We start from the raw sequence: 17,900 nt of genomic DNA, 5'->3' as shown, positions 1-17,900 counted from the left end.
GTTTTTTTTTTTTCTTTTTCCCCCAAGGGCTCTTATTCTGTATTATTAGTCAAAGGTTTGGTTTGTATCAACTTGTATACATTACAGCTTTGAATTAAATCCCTGCTTATGAAGGAGCACATCATTGATTCTACATGAAGCCTCTCAAATCAGTAGAGCAGATTGGTGAACTCTGAGTTAATTACTTGGGCTTGGAAAATAAAATGAGACGGAGAGCCTGTTTAAATCTTGGAGTGAGGAGCTGGAAAGACACCAGTGTGTTTACCAGGCCAGGAGGGTCTAAATAAAAATAATCATAATAAATCTTAATATTCCAATATTACGCATGATAGCCTCATACACACAACTACCCACTTATAATTCATATGCGTAACTCTTCTTAAAACATAGTTAACTGATAGTACAGATGCTATTTATCAATCTAATATCTAAAGTCCTCTCGTACGTTTCAGCACTGATCTTGTTGCAGTACCAAAGCAAGATCGATGAGCAGCGTTTTTAGGGCACTGGCCTCGGCTTTGTGTGTGAAGCTCATTGTTTGAATATATATTAGCTCAACATTAGAGCCCGATGATATCAGCCTGTGGATATATTAGTAGGGTGACACTGGCCTTTCCCAGCCTTATCAAGAGTGTGTATGTTTTTTTTAAATTCAGTTTACCCTCCCTGCTGAATACAATGTTCACCATCAACTCTGCTTGTCTATCTTCTCGTGTCCCTCTCCTTTTTCATAAACTACAGTACATTTCCCCTCCAGCTCCAGTCTGCTGCATTCGCCACAGTACACAAGCACCCTTAAATGAAGGTCACCTCCGCAGAGCGCAGGACACAAGTGAAGATAAATCCACCTTTAATCCCAAAAGTTTTTCAAAAAGTGATCTCGCTTCTCATCGGTAAATGGCTCCAGATCAGAGCAGAATCCGATGTTTCCCCTGAACACTCGGCCTGTCACCTGAATCCCTACAGATCTTCATGGCTTAATGGCGGCTGCCACTCCCGCCGACTTACACTTACACAGCGAAGCCCCGCCCCCCGCGAATGGACACAAACTTTACATTGACTTTGTTATCTAGACTCGCCTTCCATTCCACTAGTCCACTGATGTCATTTGAGATGGTAAAGTTTCTTGTTAAACTGAAAAATTGCGGCTCCACCACATATCTTTTTAACATGTATCCATGTATCCATGTCGGTAAAGGCAGAGCCCCAGAAACGGCAAGGCTCGGTTGATCTCTACTTCACGCTGACAATCTCTGCTCACGGGCGTGATGCTAGGCATGTGTATCAATTTAAACTGAAAACAGTACTTCTTGGCTCTGACAGAATACTATGGAGTTATATCGATGCAAAAACAGAGCGCAGAACTTCATTCCAGCACTCCATTTGAGGCAAAATCAAAGAGAAATGGTTGTCTTTCCTTTTCCCTTGTTTCTCCTCTCGTTTAGCCCTGTCAAACGTTGACCTCTCTCTTCTTCTCTTAAGAATAAAACACAGCCCCTCTTAAACTTACTGTAACAAATCAAATCCAGAATACAATACCTAGTGTTGTGCTCTCACCACTTTACCAATTTAAACTCAAGAGTCCATTGACCTCTTTAACCTTGTGAGTGGTTTCTCTGTGATAAAAAGCCCTCATGAGAGCTACATGAAAGAAGCTATTTCTACTCCCTGTTTTTTTTCCTGTAACAGTAATCAGGCTATTGTTGAAAATGTGCATAAATCTGATGATTCCCAGTCTAGTGGACAGTGGAGATTCATGGCTGCACATTTAAAATCTCAGCATCTTCTCCAGATGCATCCTCCCAGACCCAGCCATACGTTCTCAGTACATCTCACTGTGCATTCTGTCTCCTTCGAGGCAAACTCTCGGGTCAGGTCAAGCTGCGGCTCCTGCAGTGCAGAGTTCTGCTGCAGGCCACTAATCTCTCTCACCCTCCTCCTCCCCAAGGCTGAAAGGGCTTTAAAATGAGGAGGACCACTTAGCCCACCCTGTCAGGAAATGCCTTCACAGTTTACCACAGGAGGCAAAGCTGTGGGGAGGGAGAGGGGAGAGGGCGAGGGGTCTTTGTTTCCATACAGATGAAAGATTATCCAGATTGTCAGAGATCTTATGCCACTATCAGATGAGAGTATCGCTTTAATGAATTTGGTCTCATCCGGCCAAATGAAGTATGGGAGATTAGCTCCAGACTGTCAGCTTGTTTCCATTAAGCCTCTCAGAGCATGGTGACTTTTTTTGGCCTTTTGAGACTTAAAATGTCAGTTTCATCAAACCAAAGGGTGTGAAGATAACATTTCACCCAGGCTGCATCCTCAACTTTACACTTTATACAAAATGCTGTATGTCTTCTTCTTCTTCTTCTCCTTCCTCTTATTCTTCTTTTTCCCCTTCTTCTTCTTCTTCTTCTACTTCTTCTTCTTCTTCGTCTGCTTTTTCTCCTCCTCCTTCTTCTCCTTCTTCCACCCCGTCTTCCTCTGCTTGAGGTCATTTTCAAGTTATTCGTACATTCAATTTAAAAAGCTGCTGAGCATAAAAAAAAATTTTTAAAAAAATGTTAAGCCAGATTTCTAAGAATCCCAGCAGTAACTTCAGCACCTGTGAATTATAAATGTCAAATTAACTGAAACTGCCTCGCAATTTCCTCATTAATAATGCCAGCACAGATGAGGATTAGAAATAAAAATGTCACCACTGCAAGTTGTTCATGAAGCTCATGCAAAAGTTCACCACAGGCTTGGACACATATCCATCACAAATTTCAATACTTGGACAAAAGCAGCAGGAAGATCATTTCTGCACAGGAATAAGGCAAAAAATAAGTCAGTTTAATATACGAGGCCATGGGAAAGAATTTGGAAATATAAAGGTTTTCTTCTCTGAAAGAGACTGAAAGGAATGCACAGACTCATTCTGCAACTCTATTAAATGAAAAATGTCATAGAAAACATGATGACCTACGAGCTCCCTTTCATTTCAGTCAATGCAATTTGATAATGCCAGAGGGTCACAGTATCTTTGACCTTCAGGAGTCTTAACACAAGAAATATTGAAAAAGCTGTGGAGACATGACTCGCAGCGTAAAGCTGATATTGATGTAGCTTTCCTTTTTACTGTATTAGCAGTTTACAGGCAGCTTTGCAGCAGCAGGGATTCTGTTTCAAATGATGGACCCAGCTTTAAGGAGCAAAATAACTCAGGAATGTATAGTAATACAGCGAACGTATGTGGAGTTCAGGGGTCTGCCCTCCACGCAGGCAATTAATCTGTCCACTTACACGACAGGTTACTCTCGCCCTTAGGGATTGAATGACACAGTAAAGAGAGTTCTGCCCCGTCATTACCCGACTGATGCCGGTTCATTATTAAGCCTCATCCTCTGTAAATCCACTGCCGCCTTCCATTCATGCTTAGCAGCAACACCCACCTCAGAAAGAGGCTCCATTGTTAGCAGCCCGTTCCTGCAAAATTGGTCATTAAGTAATGCGGGGGAGACAATTGTTCCCTTTAAATGGCCTGGGATGTGTGCAGTTCCAGGAGGACTGTAGTAGACATCTTGGGTAATATATATAGTTGACAACATGAGGTTATTTTTAGTGCTTTTGTAAGCACAAACTCCCCCAGTGACTCTCGCATCAGTTACCGTACTGGAGAAGTGTCTTATTATGTTCCAGGAAAGCTCTTTTAATTTTTGTCAGCTTTTTAAACCGAGATTGCACAAAGGACAGAGTGTTATTTATCTGCTGAAATGCCAGAGGTTGTTTTTTTCATGAAGCAGGAGGTAGCAATTTTGTCAAATTTTCATGCACTCACCATAAAACTAACCTCTCATTATTTCATCTTAATTTAGCGGCAGAAGAACGGGTGTTGCTCATCCCTCTCGATTTCCTGACCAGAACAAAACAGCTATCGGTTCATGAAGTGAGGGTCAGGGTGCTGTGAGGTGTAGTTCCTCAGCCTTGTTTCTCAAATGCTCATGCAGCTGCTGAAGAAGATCATGGAGGTCCAGACTGCATGCCAAATTGCTGACACTGACCTATTAATACAGCACGGAGGGGGTTGTTTTTAAAATACCCCTACTATATATTTCCTCCACCGGCTCAGTCTTTACCCTGTGGTCCTAACATGGCTTCTTGGCTTGCCCAGTTCAGGAGACCTGCTGGATAAGAGGCACCACGATGACTTTGCAAGACTTTGCCACGCAAGGAGGCACTTCACATAGATCGACAGGGAAGAAAGAGAGGCAGGTTGAGACCGGAGAGAAAGAAAAGGAAAGAGCAAGACAGAGAGGAAGACTGACAGGCATTCGGAGAGTGACAGAGATATCAAGACTGAGAGAAATAAGCAGGGCTGCAAAACAAAGCATCCGGGAGAAAATGTGGGTGGGAGAGGGGGGGGGGGGGACATTATACGAGCAATGAGAAGCGGCAGCAGAGGATTTCTCTGTACCTGTAGAGGAGATTAAGGGTCTGCATCCAGTATGATTAATGAGCTAGCCACTGATTGCTCATCCCCATCTCCCGCCCATGAATAATCACCAGCCCAGCACTCTGGAAGAGAGAGAGGTGTGTGTGTGTGTGTGTGTGTGTGTGTGTGTGTGTGTGTGTGTGTGTGTGTGTGTGTGTGTGTGTGTGTGTGTGTCTGCACTGAATTACTACTTGTGTGTCCATACGAGATAAGAGTGTGTATGAGAGATAGAAAATGAACAGTATACATGTACAGTACATGAGAGTGGTGTGATATACAGTGAATGCACGGTATTAACTGTCTGCGTGTGCATAGTTATTGATTGATTGAGAGAATGGGTGTGAAATGCAAAGTGAGATACAACACGGCATTAATTCAGTGTGTCACTGTGCTTGAAACATGGCTGATATGTTTGCTAATGGCTGCAGCCCACCTGCAGAGAGCAGCCCTCACACTGGATGCACAGTGACACGCCGAGATCATTTGCACTCACTGTGGGCTCCCAGTGGGAGTCCTGTCTCCCTACATGTACGGTACAACACCCTCCAGTGTTAACGCGTCCACAGGGATCATGATCACATGCAGTCATGTCGTGGTACCTGCTCTTATGTTTCTATGGTTTCAGAGAGATTATTTTCTCAGCATTAATCAGGTGCATCAAAATTAAAACAATGTGTCATGTGAGCACCCACAGATCGCATTAGTCACAACCTGAGATTGATGGCATGAAGATACAGACATGAGATGCAGGAATTCATATTACTCTGTCGGTCCCATACTTGCATGGGAGAAGCCATCTTTCATCCTCTAACGTATGGGTGATGTTCTGAAAGGATGCAATTTTCAGTTGAACCTTCTCGTGCTAAACCTAACCAAGTATTCTTGTTGCCTAAACCGAACTACAGCTGCACCAGGAAGATGAAAAAAAAGTGAGCATAATGTATGCCAAATCCAGTTTAGCTTAGCCCCGCCACCCACAGTGACTCCCCCTGTGATCCAAGCTAGCCATAACCTGCTACAGGTGTGGACAGCTTGCAAAGAGACACAGTTGTCGTTGACCTGGTTGATATGCTGCTCGCTGATATTTTGGAGTTACCTTTAAATTCTGGCCATATTCTTCAAACTACACCTTCTGTGTGTGTGTTCTACCATTTACTGATTATTGCCCAATTTGATGGACATATATTTAATCCATTGGATTAGTAAGAAGCTGACATACCTCGACTCATTTCACCTATACAGCTGTTCAAATGAGTAAAAGATTACCATTGCATATATCTCATTATATTTTACATTGATGTTGCAATCTGCTTACTATATATCTTGTTTGTTTAAACACACAAGCATTTACCAGTGAATACTATTTATAAGGATTTATAATAAATTAACTCAGGAACATACTATATAGGCCATATTGGACGTAAAGATTTCCCTGAAGCTACTAAAACACATATAACACATTTGTGTTGAAAAGTGTAACACATACATCTCTATACCTCGTCTGTCTCTATATACTGCAAGCGTGGAATGTTTGTGTACTTGATCGTATATATTAGCACATCATGATGCATCTTAAACCGTGAATCACTGCACGCTACTTTGTTGCGTTCACTGCTTCACAAGAATTTTACCTGATGTCTCAGCACAGTGAAAGATGACAGGTGCCAGCATGTGCCCCTGTGATTGGAGGAGCACTGTGAGGAACTTAACCACAGCTTGACACACAGTGCTATTGTGCAGCATTGACAGGTGGTCCAAGATTGCTGGTTGTCATGATTTTGGGGTGGTTGCATAGCAACGATCAATGGGAAAATCCATTTTTCATGCTTGTTAAGAAAAACGGGACTTTAGTTGAGGGCTAACCCAAGTACATCAGAGACCAGTGTGAGGTTCCTTTGAAAATCCTGCACGTCTCCATTGCTGCGTAGTTTGGCAGCTTTGCAGGAACATGTAGGAAGTGTGAGGGCTGGCGAATCAAGCCCACATACTGTAGCAGCTGCTTTTCACTTAGTGATGAGATTAATGATTAATGCCTGAGTCTTAATTTACCAAATGAGATTTTTTTTTTCCACGAGGGTCAAATATGAATAATCGAGTGTGCTGTGCATATATTTGCATACATGACACATGAAGAGAGGAGGATGTAAGCCTACTTGTCGAATGTGTAACACACTACCCCCCGCTGAGACTCATGTTCAGATAGAAAGGGGGGGGTTGAAGAGCACTCGGCAAGGTATGTATGCTGGTTGTTTGTCCTCTCAGAGGCTTCATACAGAATCAAACAGCCACCTACTGTACTGACCAAACTACTGTGAGTTACCAAGAGAAGGAGGTGGACACTTGGAAACGTGTGCATTTTGCTTTCTCAGTACTTTAGTACACATTTTGAAAATCATGACCAGGCGTTCCTATAGAACCTGTTGAATGATGACGTCAAGTCACCAAAAATGCTGCTGAAACATTGTTGAAACAGCTGTAAGTACGAGTAACATCCCAAAAAGACCCAAACATGTAAGACATTTTCTTTCTTTTCTTCTTTTTTTTTTTTTTTTTACCTGAAAATCACCAAAATGCTTCCAGGGGTCATTTTGAAAATATCTGCTCCAACTATTGGCAAAATCAAAATCAGGGATGCAAAATCAGAATTCTCACGTATGGTCTAAATCCATTACCTGCACAGGTTTCTGAGGCACAATGCAGGCTTTCTATATTGTACGTGTTATTCTGTGTCTGCTTGTTGATTCACCGTAATTTATGTTAGGCCTAAAATCTAATGAGTCGCTACATTACACGTTAGTACTTTTCTCCCATGGCTTATGTCCCAAATCAGCTGGTGGAGTCTACAGAGAGGGGGTTAAATGAGGAGAAATCAGGCTTGATAATTCCTGACATGCAAAGTGCTGTTTTGCCCTCTGGGACTGGTTCATAAGGAGATTCCTGTTGCTGCGGGGTCTATCGCTCCGGGCACATTTGTCGTATTTCATAACGTGGCTGACTGAAAAGTTTATGACAGAGACATTCATCTAAGAAGAGCGCTGAAATATTCAGTTGAATACCTCTTCTACAAACTACTTTTTGTGAATTATGAAACAGAGAAGTTTGAAAATAAAACGTTCCATCAGATTTAATATTCAAATGTCTTTCTGCTCAAATTAAGAGATTTTCTGTCTGAAGACATCTTTTCTCTCAGTGAAGGAAACGCTATTTGATTCATAAAGAAATAAGTCTGACCAGTTTCTTTGCACAGCGGTAGAAGGTTGCTTTGGACAGCTCGAACACCAGTATCCCATTATCATGTCTCATATCAGGGCTGTAATAGATTGTATGACCTCCTTTCAACCCGCAGTAGGTTTGGCGAGCTATTATATTATTCACTTTAATATCATAATTTAAAATTAAATGTAGCTTTTTGCTAATTTTTGGGAAGATTTGGCACCATTTGGGTCAGTCCAACTGCACGGGTTTGGTCATTTACTGATGAAAAGACATTTAATTGAGGAAAAAAAGAGCCTGCTGCCAATTGAGAAGCAGCCAGTTTACTCATTCCTGCATTCAACATTTCTACATTCAAGTCTTTCTGTTTAACGTAGGCATGTACAACACCCCAATTCAGCTCAGTTTTTTAAACTAGATACTCGGATGTTTTACCCACAGATCAGCAGATCTGCGCCTCCTGGGTGCCTGTTGGCTTTTTTTCCCGGCCCCCGCTCACACGACTCCACACTTCCCACTACTTCACCTGTAACGCTCTCTCCATCTGTCATTCTCCTGCTCTCTGCACCTCACCACCTCTCTCCCTTTGCTCTCCCAGTCTACAGTCAGGATGTTATCTATACACTCTTTAAAAAAAAAAAAAAAAAGTCACAGTGCTCTGCTCCTCCGCCTTTGTGGTTTGATGTCTTACTCCACCTCACGAGAGGCTGGACTCATAAGTGTGGAAAGGGACAACTCTCTGAGCTGCAGTCTTGAGCTCGCCACATTAGTTATTCCCTGGGAGATTTTCTACGTGCTCGGCATCAGATTTGTCTCTCCTCCTGCCTCGCACGCACACACATTTTTACTCCTTCTCTTACGAGCCTTTGTTGTCTCCGTCCATCTTTTCCGATTGCCTTACTCATCCGCTTCTTTTCTCCTGCATTCCTTTTCTTTCTCCTTAAACCATTTTTAATCCACCCTATTTTGCTTTTGTTAAGCCTTGTCCTTGTCTTTAATTCTTTTATACCTTTCTCTACTAATACTGTGCTGTACTGTACATCCAGTCCAGAGCTGGATACAGAACCCCAACCCCCCCCCACCCCCGCTGGCCCTGTCAGCCCGTCCATAGCTCAGCTAGCAGGGCTGATCGATCAGAGGAGCCCCTGAATTCCCCTGGAAGTCAATTACTAACTTACACATTGGAGCTATTTTGGGGGAAAGGGGGGAAGCTGTAGGAATCATTAGTTAGATAATGTCGTGACAGGTTTCCCCAGCAAGCCGGGGCAGAGCAGGCGCTGCTTGTGGATATGCAATTTGTCTGTATCACCTGAGAATGGGACAGAACGTGGGAGGATTGTTTTAACAGATTTTTACAAAGATGCTCTCAAACTGTGGTGGGGATAAACTCAGCTGTGGCTCTTAAGGCTGGGATCAACGTCAATACGTTTTGAGAATCATCCCAAATGGTACCAAGAGCTGGCATTAAATGATTTTTTCAGAGATTTCCCAGTAAACATTGGTCAGAGGGTGACATGTTTTTCCCTAGTGGCCAAATATTGGTTCTGGATGGATGGTAATAATTACTCTGCGGTTTTGTAGCGGACAGCTTGTCATCACGGCAGGGAGGTGATCGAGGATCAGTATCAGCATAGAAAAGACCTCAGTAACCTTTGATCAAGGAGTGTTTCTACTTTCTTCAACAGTGAAAGATGTTGATGGTGGCATAGTTCGATGTTTTGTTAATTTCTCATAGATCCTGAAAAAATCAGGCTAATGCAACAACATTAGATTGACTATTAGTCAATCGAGTTGTGACATGGTTCAGATTGGAAGTCCACACTGAAATCACTCTCTTACAAAGATATCATACATTTTTTAATATATGATTTAAATATATGCTTATTACGTACATGTCAATTATATGTTGGCTCATCATTGTGGTGGTTGCAAGATCCAAAAGCCTTTACGCAAGCAGGTGATGTTGTATAAAGAGCTACAAATTCCTGTAATGAGGAGGTCGTGGTGTATGAATTGTTCATGTACAGTGCTGTCACCTAGGAGACTGGGGCTGGTGTCCCATGTGAGTCAATGTTGATTTGTTGTTTTTGTTATTTAGGCTGTGCAGAGCTGCTAAGGTTACATAAAGTTTAGCAGAAAAGTTGGATAACTTCACTACTGGTAGCTTCGTATTTCAATGTTGCTAGGACGGCCAGGAATGACGGCCAGGTAACGTCCCAGACTTCGGCACAACTTTAATTTCACATTTTGGAGCTATTTTTTAAGCATAATGGCAAAATCACATTTTTTCTGACGATATCCACCCACAACCTAAAATACAACACCCAAACACACCGGACATTTATCTGTCCCCATTTCTCCCCTGATTTGGTTTGTACACTGCAGTGTTACAGCCCAGCATTTTTGGGACTTCTAGCCGAAGGTTATCTTTTCACAGCTGCAATCAGAAACTCACAGTCAGTTTTTCAAAATCATTCGTGAGTCTGTCCTCAAAAACACAACTGTTGAGGCCAGAAAAATCTCAAGTTGAATCATAACTTCAACAGTGACCTGTTTTCTCTTTTTGTGCAGTTAATGGACCCTGGAAACAAAATAACAAAACCTCCAGGTGCCTTTTGTTGCAGGTGTCAAATCAATGATGTCAAAATCAAACATCCAAACCTAATTTGCACCGGCGCTTGGTTGTTTGTACTCAGTGTAGCTGCTGAAAGCAACCTGTCCTTCACAGTAGCCAGTGTTTTATCTGCCATAGTCTATTAATAACAGTTTGAACTCCTGCACTGACTGAATTTTAAAGAGTTAGTCCTCGCCAGAGGACTTTTAAAGCCGTATCCCAACTTATCTGCCTCTGGGGAGTCCGTGTTAAGTCACAATGGATGTCTATCTGAACAGTCGACTGCTGCAGGAAGACTCCACACAGGTTCCTTTTTTTTTCTTTTTTCTTTTTTTTTTACTGGCGTGCACTGCATTAAATTTTAACATGAACAGTGGTCTGGTTGAAATTCACAGTGCCACCCTGAAACCAACCCCTCCAAGCCATGTCAGATCAATGCACTTCATCCTTCATCTGTCCACATGGCACTCAAAGCCTGTTCTGCCACCCAAATTACTGCTCAGCTGAATTATAACTTTGTGGAATCTGGCAGTGTACTGTACCCAAGGCATTCTGAAATATCACTGACAGACCGAGCTGTCAGCCCAGATCCATCTATCACCTGGAGAGCTGTGTGAAACAGACAGCTAATATCCAGGGGTCTTTTACAACAGCGTTTGTCACAGGAAGTTACCCACAAACATTTCAAAGTCTGTTCGCCGTCTACTTGAGGTCTGTTTTGACAATGAGATATTGTCCCATGTGGGTGTTGAAAGGAAAGTTTGCAGCGAGGCTGGCATTATGACTTTAATTCGCTCATCAACTGCGTGTTATTGTTCGCACCATTACAGCTTGTGTTCAATTTAATATAGTTGTAGTGCCTAGAGTGGAAGCTGAAGTCAGGAAAACTCAAAAGTTTCTCTGCACGAACATGCCGGTGATGCTGCAGGTAATAATGGATTCATATAAGCTACATTAAAAAATATATATCAGTGTATTTATTGCAGAAACAGCTCTGCAACTTCGTCTGTGATCTTAGAGCAGCTCCGTGTTTGACGAGATGTCATGCTTGGCACATGCTTTCAAGTTTACACCGCTTTGCTAATTATAGAAAAGAAATAAACAACACCCGCGGTGGAGGGGACCTTTTCATGTCTGACAGTAACGAGATGATTCGTTAACATGCCGCAGTTTGTGGCAAACCACAAATGTCTTTTGAAAATGAGCTGCTTGATTTAACAGCACACTCATATTTAACTCATTTGTATTCAGCTCTTTTTCCTTACAACATCTAAATAAAACCTAAGTAAAATGATAATAAAAAATAATACAAGCAGATTTTATATTCTAAGACAAAGCAAATTATCTTCTGACTGAAATTACTAACAAGAAGTAGCGATACATACATCAGAGTGTTTATTGTAGTGATGCTTAAACAAAAAGGGGTATATTATTGATTAGGTATGATTTATATAATTCCTCCATTGTACTGTGTGTTTAGGCGTTCCTTAGGTTTTTCTCAGTGAGAGGCTCGCCGTCTTGAACACATACGTTTGCTTCACTCTTTGGCAGGGCTGGTGATTCTGTCGCTGTGCTGAATGTGTTGGCACTCACTTTGTTAATCACAGCTTTTTCTTAATTATCGCCGGATGTTCAATTTCCAAACTTATCGACAGATTTAATTTTCACTGCTCGTTTTCCCTCTCATCTTTTCTGCTCTAATGAGATCCTTAATCCTAATGGTGTATCATCTCTTTAAATATTTTAGTGCTGAAAAGTCACGCAGCAAGGGCAGTTTATAAGTATCATTCCAGTAAATGCCCCCAGTGTGTGTGTACGTGATTGGCTCAGTGTTTCGCCAGGGTGGCTCCGTTTAGATTTATATCAGGTGTCTGTGTCTCTTTATTTAGTGAACCAAGTATATCCGGTCCCCAGTCGATACTGACCCGGGGTCACACACCGACATATATCGTGTCAGTGCCTGCGTGCCTGAACTCCATATTGACACTCCAGTATCTCACCATCAGCAGCATCCTGGTGCTCCTTTTACAGTTTTTATACCCATTTGTGATTAAAACAAAAAAAAACCAGCCCTTATCTGTAAGCACACTTTCTCATAGGTTTTTTTAGTGTGTAAAGGTAAATGAATGATTAAGGTGGCGTCGTACTGCAGTGCAGTAATGATATTTAATAGTGAGAATACATGGCACATACCGCATGTCTTTTAAAGCTCACACACTGTTTTTATGTCTAGTTAAAACACTGGGCTCGCTGCAGGTTTAAAGAAGAAAAAAAGCTTCAGCAGATGACAAAGTTTCCGGACTGTAACTGTGACTGTAGATTTTCATGCCTGGCCTCGCAGCTTCGGCGACAGATACTATTTATGGCGCCAAGGGGAACCGGGGAAGAATAATTCTTAATTTGCCGTAAAGGTGAATTGAATTGGATGGCCATTTCAATGAACATAAATTTGCCTTAATGAGAGGAATGATATTTGGCTAGCCATGTGTCCTCTGACACGTGCTCCTTTTTCATTCTGGATATCCTTCACTTCTGGACAGCTGTTTATCCTCCCCTGGTCCACTAGTAATGAGATGGACGCTAAGGAATGTATTAAGCTTGGCTACTGTTCCACTACATCAGCACACTCATTCTGATTTGTGATTTTCTCTGCCATGGTTTTTCTGTCCTTCTTCCTCTGTCTACTAATTTTTTCTAAAACTTTTTTTTTCTCATTCCCGTCTTGTATTTGCCTCTCTGGCATCTGTTCTGTCTCTACAACACCAGTCATCTCCCTTCTTACTCTTATTCCAACAGAGGTTGTGCAGCTGAGCCTGGCGGAGGACCAGCAGATCAGCGTCTCCACTGTGACCGTGGGCCTCAGTGCTGTCCTTACCTGTGCTATCCAGGGGACGCTGCGCCCGCCGATCATCTGGAAGAGAAACGGCATCGTACTAAACTTTTTGGACCTGGAGGATATCAATGTGAGTGCATGTTGCTGTTTTTCTTCCCTTTCTTGTTGGTGCTGTAGTCTGGTGCTGTTAGTGAGGCAGCCCAGTCACGAGGACAACATGTTTGCAGATAATGTTCCTGCAAACCACTGATTCGTTCAAATGTCTGTGTGTCAAAGCTGCGTAGCATATTGACATTCCTCCAAAACCTGAGATATCTCATTCACATTGAATATTTAAGATCTGACTTCCATAACAGGAAGTGGAGCCTTAGTTCAAAACTGTTTCAACAATTTTAAGTGTGGCGCCAGTGTTATTTCCAGCCATATTTGTGGCAACCTTATTGGTTATTTTAAGCCAGAACATGATATTTTCTGAACCCTGACCAAGTGATTTTGTGCCTGGAGCTAACCAGAGCATAGGCACAGTGTTGCCTCAACGTAACATTTAAAACTGAATTGTTGATTGTTTGTTCCATATCGCACAAAACGTGTGTGGCATGCCAAATGAATAACTCATACTGGTGTGTTGTTGCTTGCATGTGAGCATAGAGTTTTTTTAAAATATTGCATGAATCAAGATGTTCAGCGCCCTTCACCTGCTTCCTGCTAACTTCCTGTCTGCTGTTTGCTGCTTGGCAGGAAGTGTTTGGGTTTGTTTGCTGCTAAAAAGAGGATTACAGTGAGCTACATGTAGCTGGCGAAAGTTCTCAGATTGGCATCCCAAGTGACCCCTTAAACATTACAACAAAAACATTTAGTTAGTATTACAATACAAAATCTATATTTATTAATGTAGATTTATGCTCTGATCCTGAGTTGAACCCTTCCCTCCCCTAAAATGTGCAAGCCCACGGCTTCAAGTGGTGTGTACGAGGGTGTGTTTGTTTATTTATTAAAAAAAAAAAAAAAAATCGGACTGCTGATTAATATTTATCATCAATAGTTATTAACTTCAGCAGGATGGGGGCACAATTGAGGGGCTCTTCACTTTGATCATAAAATGCCACTGGAAGGGAGGGTGGAGGTGTGCAGAGAACCCTGCCTCCCTAATTTAAAAGAAAAACCTCGTATATTCACAGCCTCATAATCAACCATGCACAGGGGTCCATGTTGACTTCAGAAGATGACAAAATGTACGTATCGTGGACCCTCGTGGCTGCGCGGATGCCAAAACTTTGAATCGGCAAGGGAGGATAAGGGGTGACAGGAGCAAAGCAAAAAACAAATATCCAACTAAAGGAAAAGTTTTGCGCCCCCAGTTGTACTCCCCTGCCCTCAGCAGAATTACAAAAAAAAGCAGCAGAATTAAAAGCTTGCTCAGTGCTTAATGAACTATGTGGCCCTGCTCCTGTTTAGACACATCTGCTCCGGTGACAGCGCAGCGCTGGCCTCGCTTTCCCCGCCACCGGATCACACCGATCTGCTAATTGCATGTTAATGAGCGGCCTTGTTGGTCCGCTGCGATGATGAGCCGATAAACAATGTCAAGTGTTGAGGTGGAGACTGGAGGAGAGGTGGTGGCAACAGAGGTCCCCCAGCCTCTCCCTAAATTAATCAGGGAGATATGACCTCAGTTCTTTGTTATGTGTGGAATCGCTTTATAATTTGATTAAAGTCTGTGTACGCTGGATCTCTGTGCTGGGAAGGCGACGAGGGAGACCATTTGTAAAAGTGTATGTGAAGTTTTTGTGGCCAGTCGCTCAATTAACTCAGTCTGGACCACTTTCTACAGTAAAAAAAACATTTTGAGTTTCAAAAGACTAGCTAGCTAAATAAAAGATAAATATTCCATTAAGTAATGAGCTTGAGCAAATTATCCACAGTCCAGTTTAGAAACTTTTAACTAGTGAGAGGGAGGAGAGAAACTCACTCTCCTCCATCCATCCATCGGTCACTACTCAGTCACATCACTTTGCTCCCAGCCGCTTGTTTTTCCTTGGTCCAGCTGTGTTGAATGGAAAACGGGCCTGCTTTCAGAAGTTTCACTCCACCAGCGATTTAAATCTTTCTGCCTCAACCTGAGAGCCGAATCTTCATTATTACAATCACTCTCATTCGTCTGCTCTCTCAGAAACTTCTCTTTTGTTCCCCTCCTGCCAACCTTCTACTCCACTTCACTGTTTTTGTTCAGTGTCTTTGTTTTTTTTTACGCTCAGTCAAAACTGGGTATTAACATACTGAAGGCTGTGTTCTGCGCTGTGTGATTGGATGGTTCGGACCGGTTTCACCAGGTTTGATTTCCGTTGAAGAGGCACAGACACACAGACACAAGCAGCAATGTAATCTGTTCCACGCTCTTCTACTGTAGCTACTGCTGTCCATCATCCAACAAGTTTTGATAGACTGAGATTATAGTTTTTATAAACTTTAACAGTAAGACTGGAACCCTTTTTCCTCAGTAATTTAACTAATAATTTATATTTATACTATTTAAAACACTTACTAAACTACTACTGTGCACATACACTGCTGCTGCAACTTGGTAAACAGAAAATGAATGTTGTGTCTTAAATATATGCAGGCTGATAGTTTGGCATCAGTGCTGTTCTGTGTGATATGTAATGATGATTACTATTGGAAAATAGGACAAAAACAGTCACTGATTCGGTTTTGCATCTGAAAAGCAGGATTTTTTTTGGCGAGGGACTAAAATTCTAACAATTTGAGCCACTAGCCATTTAGTCTTCATGTATAATTTCTCTGCTGCTCCTTCCATTACAAAGCATATAATTTAAACTTGAAGAGAAATAAAAGCCTGTAATTTTCTCCTAACAGTTCCTCTGAGTCTGTTTTTGTGTGTACCATCAGGACATTTCATGAAGTTCCATTTTCCCTGTGTTATACAGAGCAGTGCAGGTCCATTTACATTCATGTCTTCTGAGTCACCAGTGGCCAGTAAGACACATATACGAGGCTCCGTGATCGGTGGGAAAGATTATGTTGTTTTTGTGCGTAGCCGAATCAGAGTTTTCTCAAGAGTGTCAGTTTAAGAAAAATACAGATCATTATTACTTATGTTCCTTGATTAATACTGACTAGGGCTGGACCCAAAGGCGATGCCATCGTCCATCACCGAGGGTTGACAGTCATCACCTAGTGAAAAAAATGTGTGATTTTTAAAGTGAAGTCTCCATGTCCTCATTACTATTCTCCTATTTAACCAAGTGTCCTTGGTTAACCCAGGACACTTGGTTATATTACTGGCATTGGTGTGTTTGGTCAGTAATGTCATTATTTCTTAGATTCCTCAGTTCTTCATTTCAAGCTAAGTTATGGACATGCAGGGAGATGAAGACACCCCCCCACCCTGAAATATGGGTTGTAATGCATGCTTTCACAGTCAACCATATAGTATATGATTTAATTTTTCTGATTAGGACAGGCCATACTTAGAATTATGAGCTATACTATATTATTCATGGCTTATATGCAGTGATACCACAAAGTTTAGTTGAAAGTTTATAGCCTACCAGAAAGTGACAATTGAGGTCAGAATTGAGGACACCCTGATTGATGAGTTGAAAAACCAGCATTCAGGAGACAGGCTGACCAGCCGAGACAGATAACTTTTTTTTTTCCCCACATTACCCACAAAGATTTGAACTAAACATATTTGGCATGACCTGCCAGACAGTCAGTCTTTTTAGCCCAAATGGTCTATTTAATTTTAATTGCCCTCGCTGGAGTAGTTGTCTCTCTAACCTCAATTGTGAATTCAGAACTTTAAAAGTTGTCTGTACTTCCCCATTTCACTTTTTCATGTCACAGAGAGACCCCTCTTTCAGGTCACATTTGTTTCTTGGGCCCCGAGAATGAAAAGCAGCCGTTTGTGGTTTCCATGTCACGACAAGAGCCGCATCAGGGCATCTGCTCTGCCACTTGGTGGGACAGCAAACTATTTAATGCCTTAATCCGCCCTAAGCTGTGGCTGGAACCCCCTGGTGACTGCCGAGTGCTGCACCAACAACAACCAGCTCCATTCATCAACCTAATGGGCTTTATATTTTTAACCCTTGCCATTTATCAGGCTGAGGCAGCGTGATGAGGGGAGAGAGGAGGATCAAATTCCCCAGCGCCTGCTTCGGCTCAACAGGGAAACCTTTGATTCATGGTCTCTCTTCCTTTTCACATCACTCTCTTTCTCTCTTGTCTTTTCCCATCACTCCCTGCTGCTGCGTGCCTCCTCTCCCTGCTCTCTCCAAGCACCCTTATGTATTCTATCAAGCTACCTTCATTTCTTCCTCTCTCCCTGTGGCTCTTTCCTGCCCCCCATTCCTCACCACTATTCCCTCTCTCACACCTCCTGGTCTTCCTCTCCCTTATTTCCTCTTCTTCCCCCCATATTGCGCTCTGCCAGCCCCGCCTCCTCTTGCTTTACTTAATTTTCCCCCTCCATCTTTTCCCTGTGTTACAGGACTTTGGGGACGATGGCTCCCTGTACATCACCAAGGTGACTACCATCCACATGGGGAACTACAGTTGCCATGCCTACGGCTATGAAGACCTCTATCAGACACATGTGCTGCAGGTGAATGGTCAGTAGTGGCTCATTTCTTACTTACAGTGTTGGAGAAGTCTGGGCAAAAGTGCTTTTTGTTTAGTTTGTGCTACTCTGTGGTTCCCCAGTGTGGAAGATTTTCTTATTGCCTTCCGTCTGTATGGTGGGGGACAGTTAA

General features: G+C 42.3%; 1 protein-coding gene across 3 annotated transcripts in view; it reads left to right on the top strand.

Moving 5' to 3' along the window:
* The window catches only part of fstl4 (follistatin-like 4), a 214,544-nt gene that overhangs the window by 160,603 nt on the left and 36,041 nt on the right, over positions 1-17,900 (top strand). For all 3 annotated transcript variants that reach the window (XM_037119954.1, XM_037119956.1, XM_037119955.1), the window contains exons 7-8: positions 13,089-13,255; positions 17,639-17,759. In XM_037119954.1, the coding sequence (XP_036975849.1) occupies positions 13,089-13,255; positions 17,639-17,759 (288 nt within the window). The remainder of the gene's footprint in view (positions 1-13,088; positions 13,256-17,638; positions 17,760-17,900) is intronic.

Source organism: Acanthopagrus latus, chromosome 13 (assembly GCF_904848185.1).
Source record: "Acanthopagrus latus isolate v.2019 chromosome 13, fAcaLat1.1, whole genome shotgun sequence".
Classification (NCBI taxonomy): Eukaryota; Metazoa; Chordata; class Actinopteri; order Spariformes; family Sparidae; genus Acanthopagrus; species Acanthopagrus latus.
The sequence above is the reverse complement of the archived record's forward strand: the minus strand, read 5'-3'. Positions and strand labels throughout refer to the sequence as shown.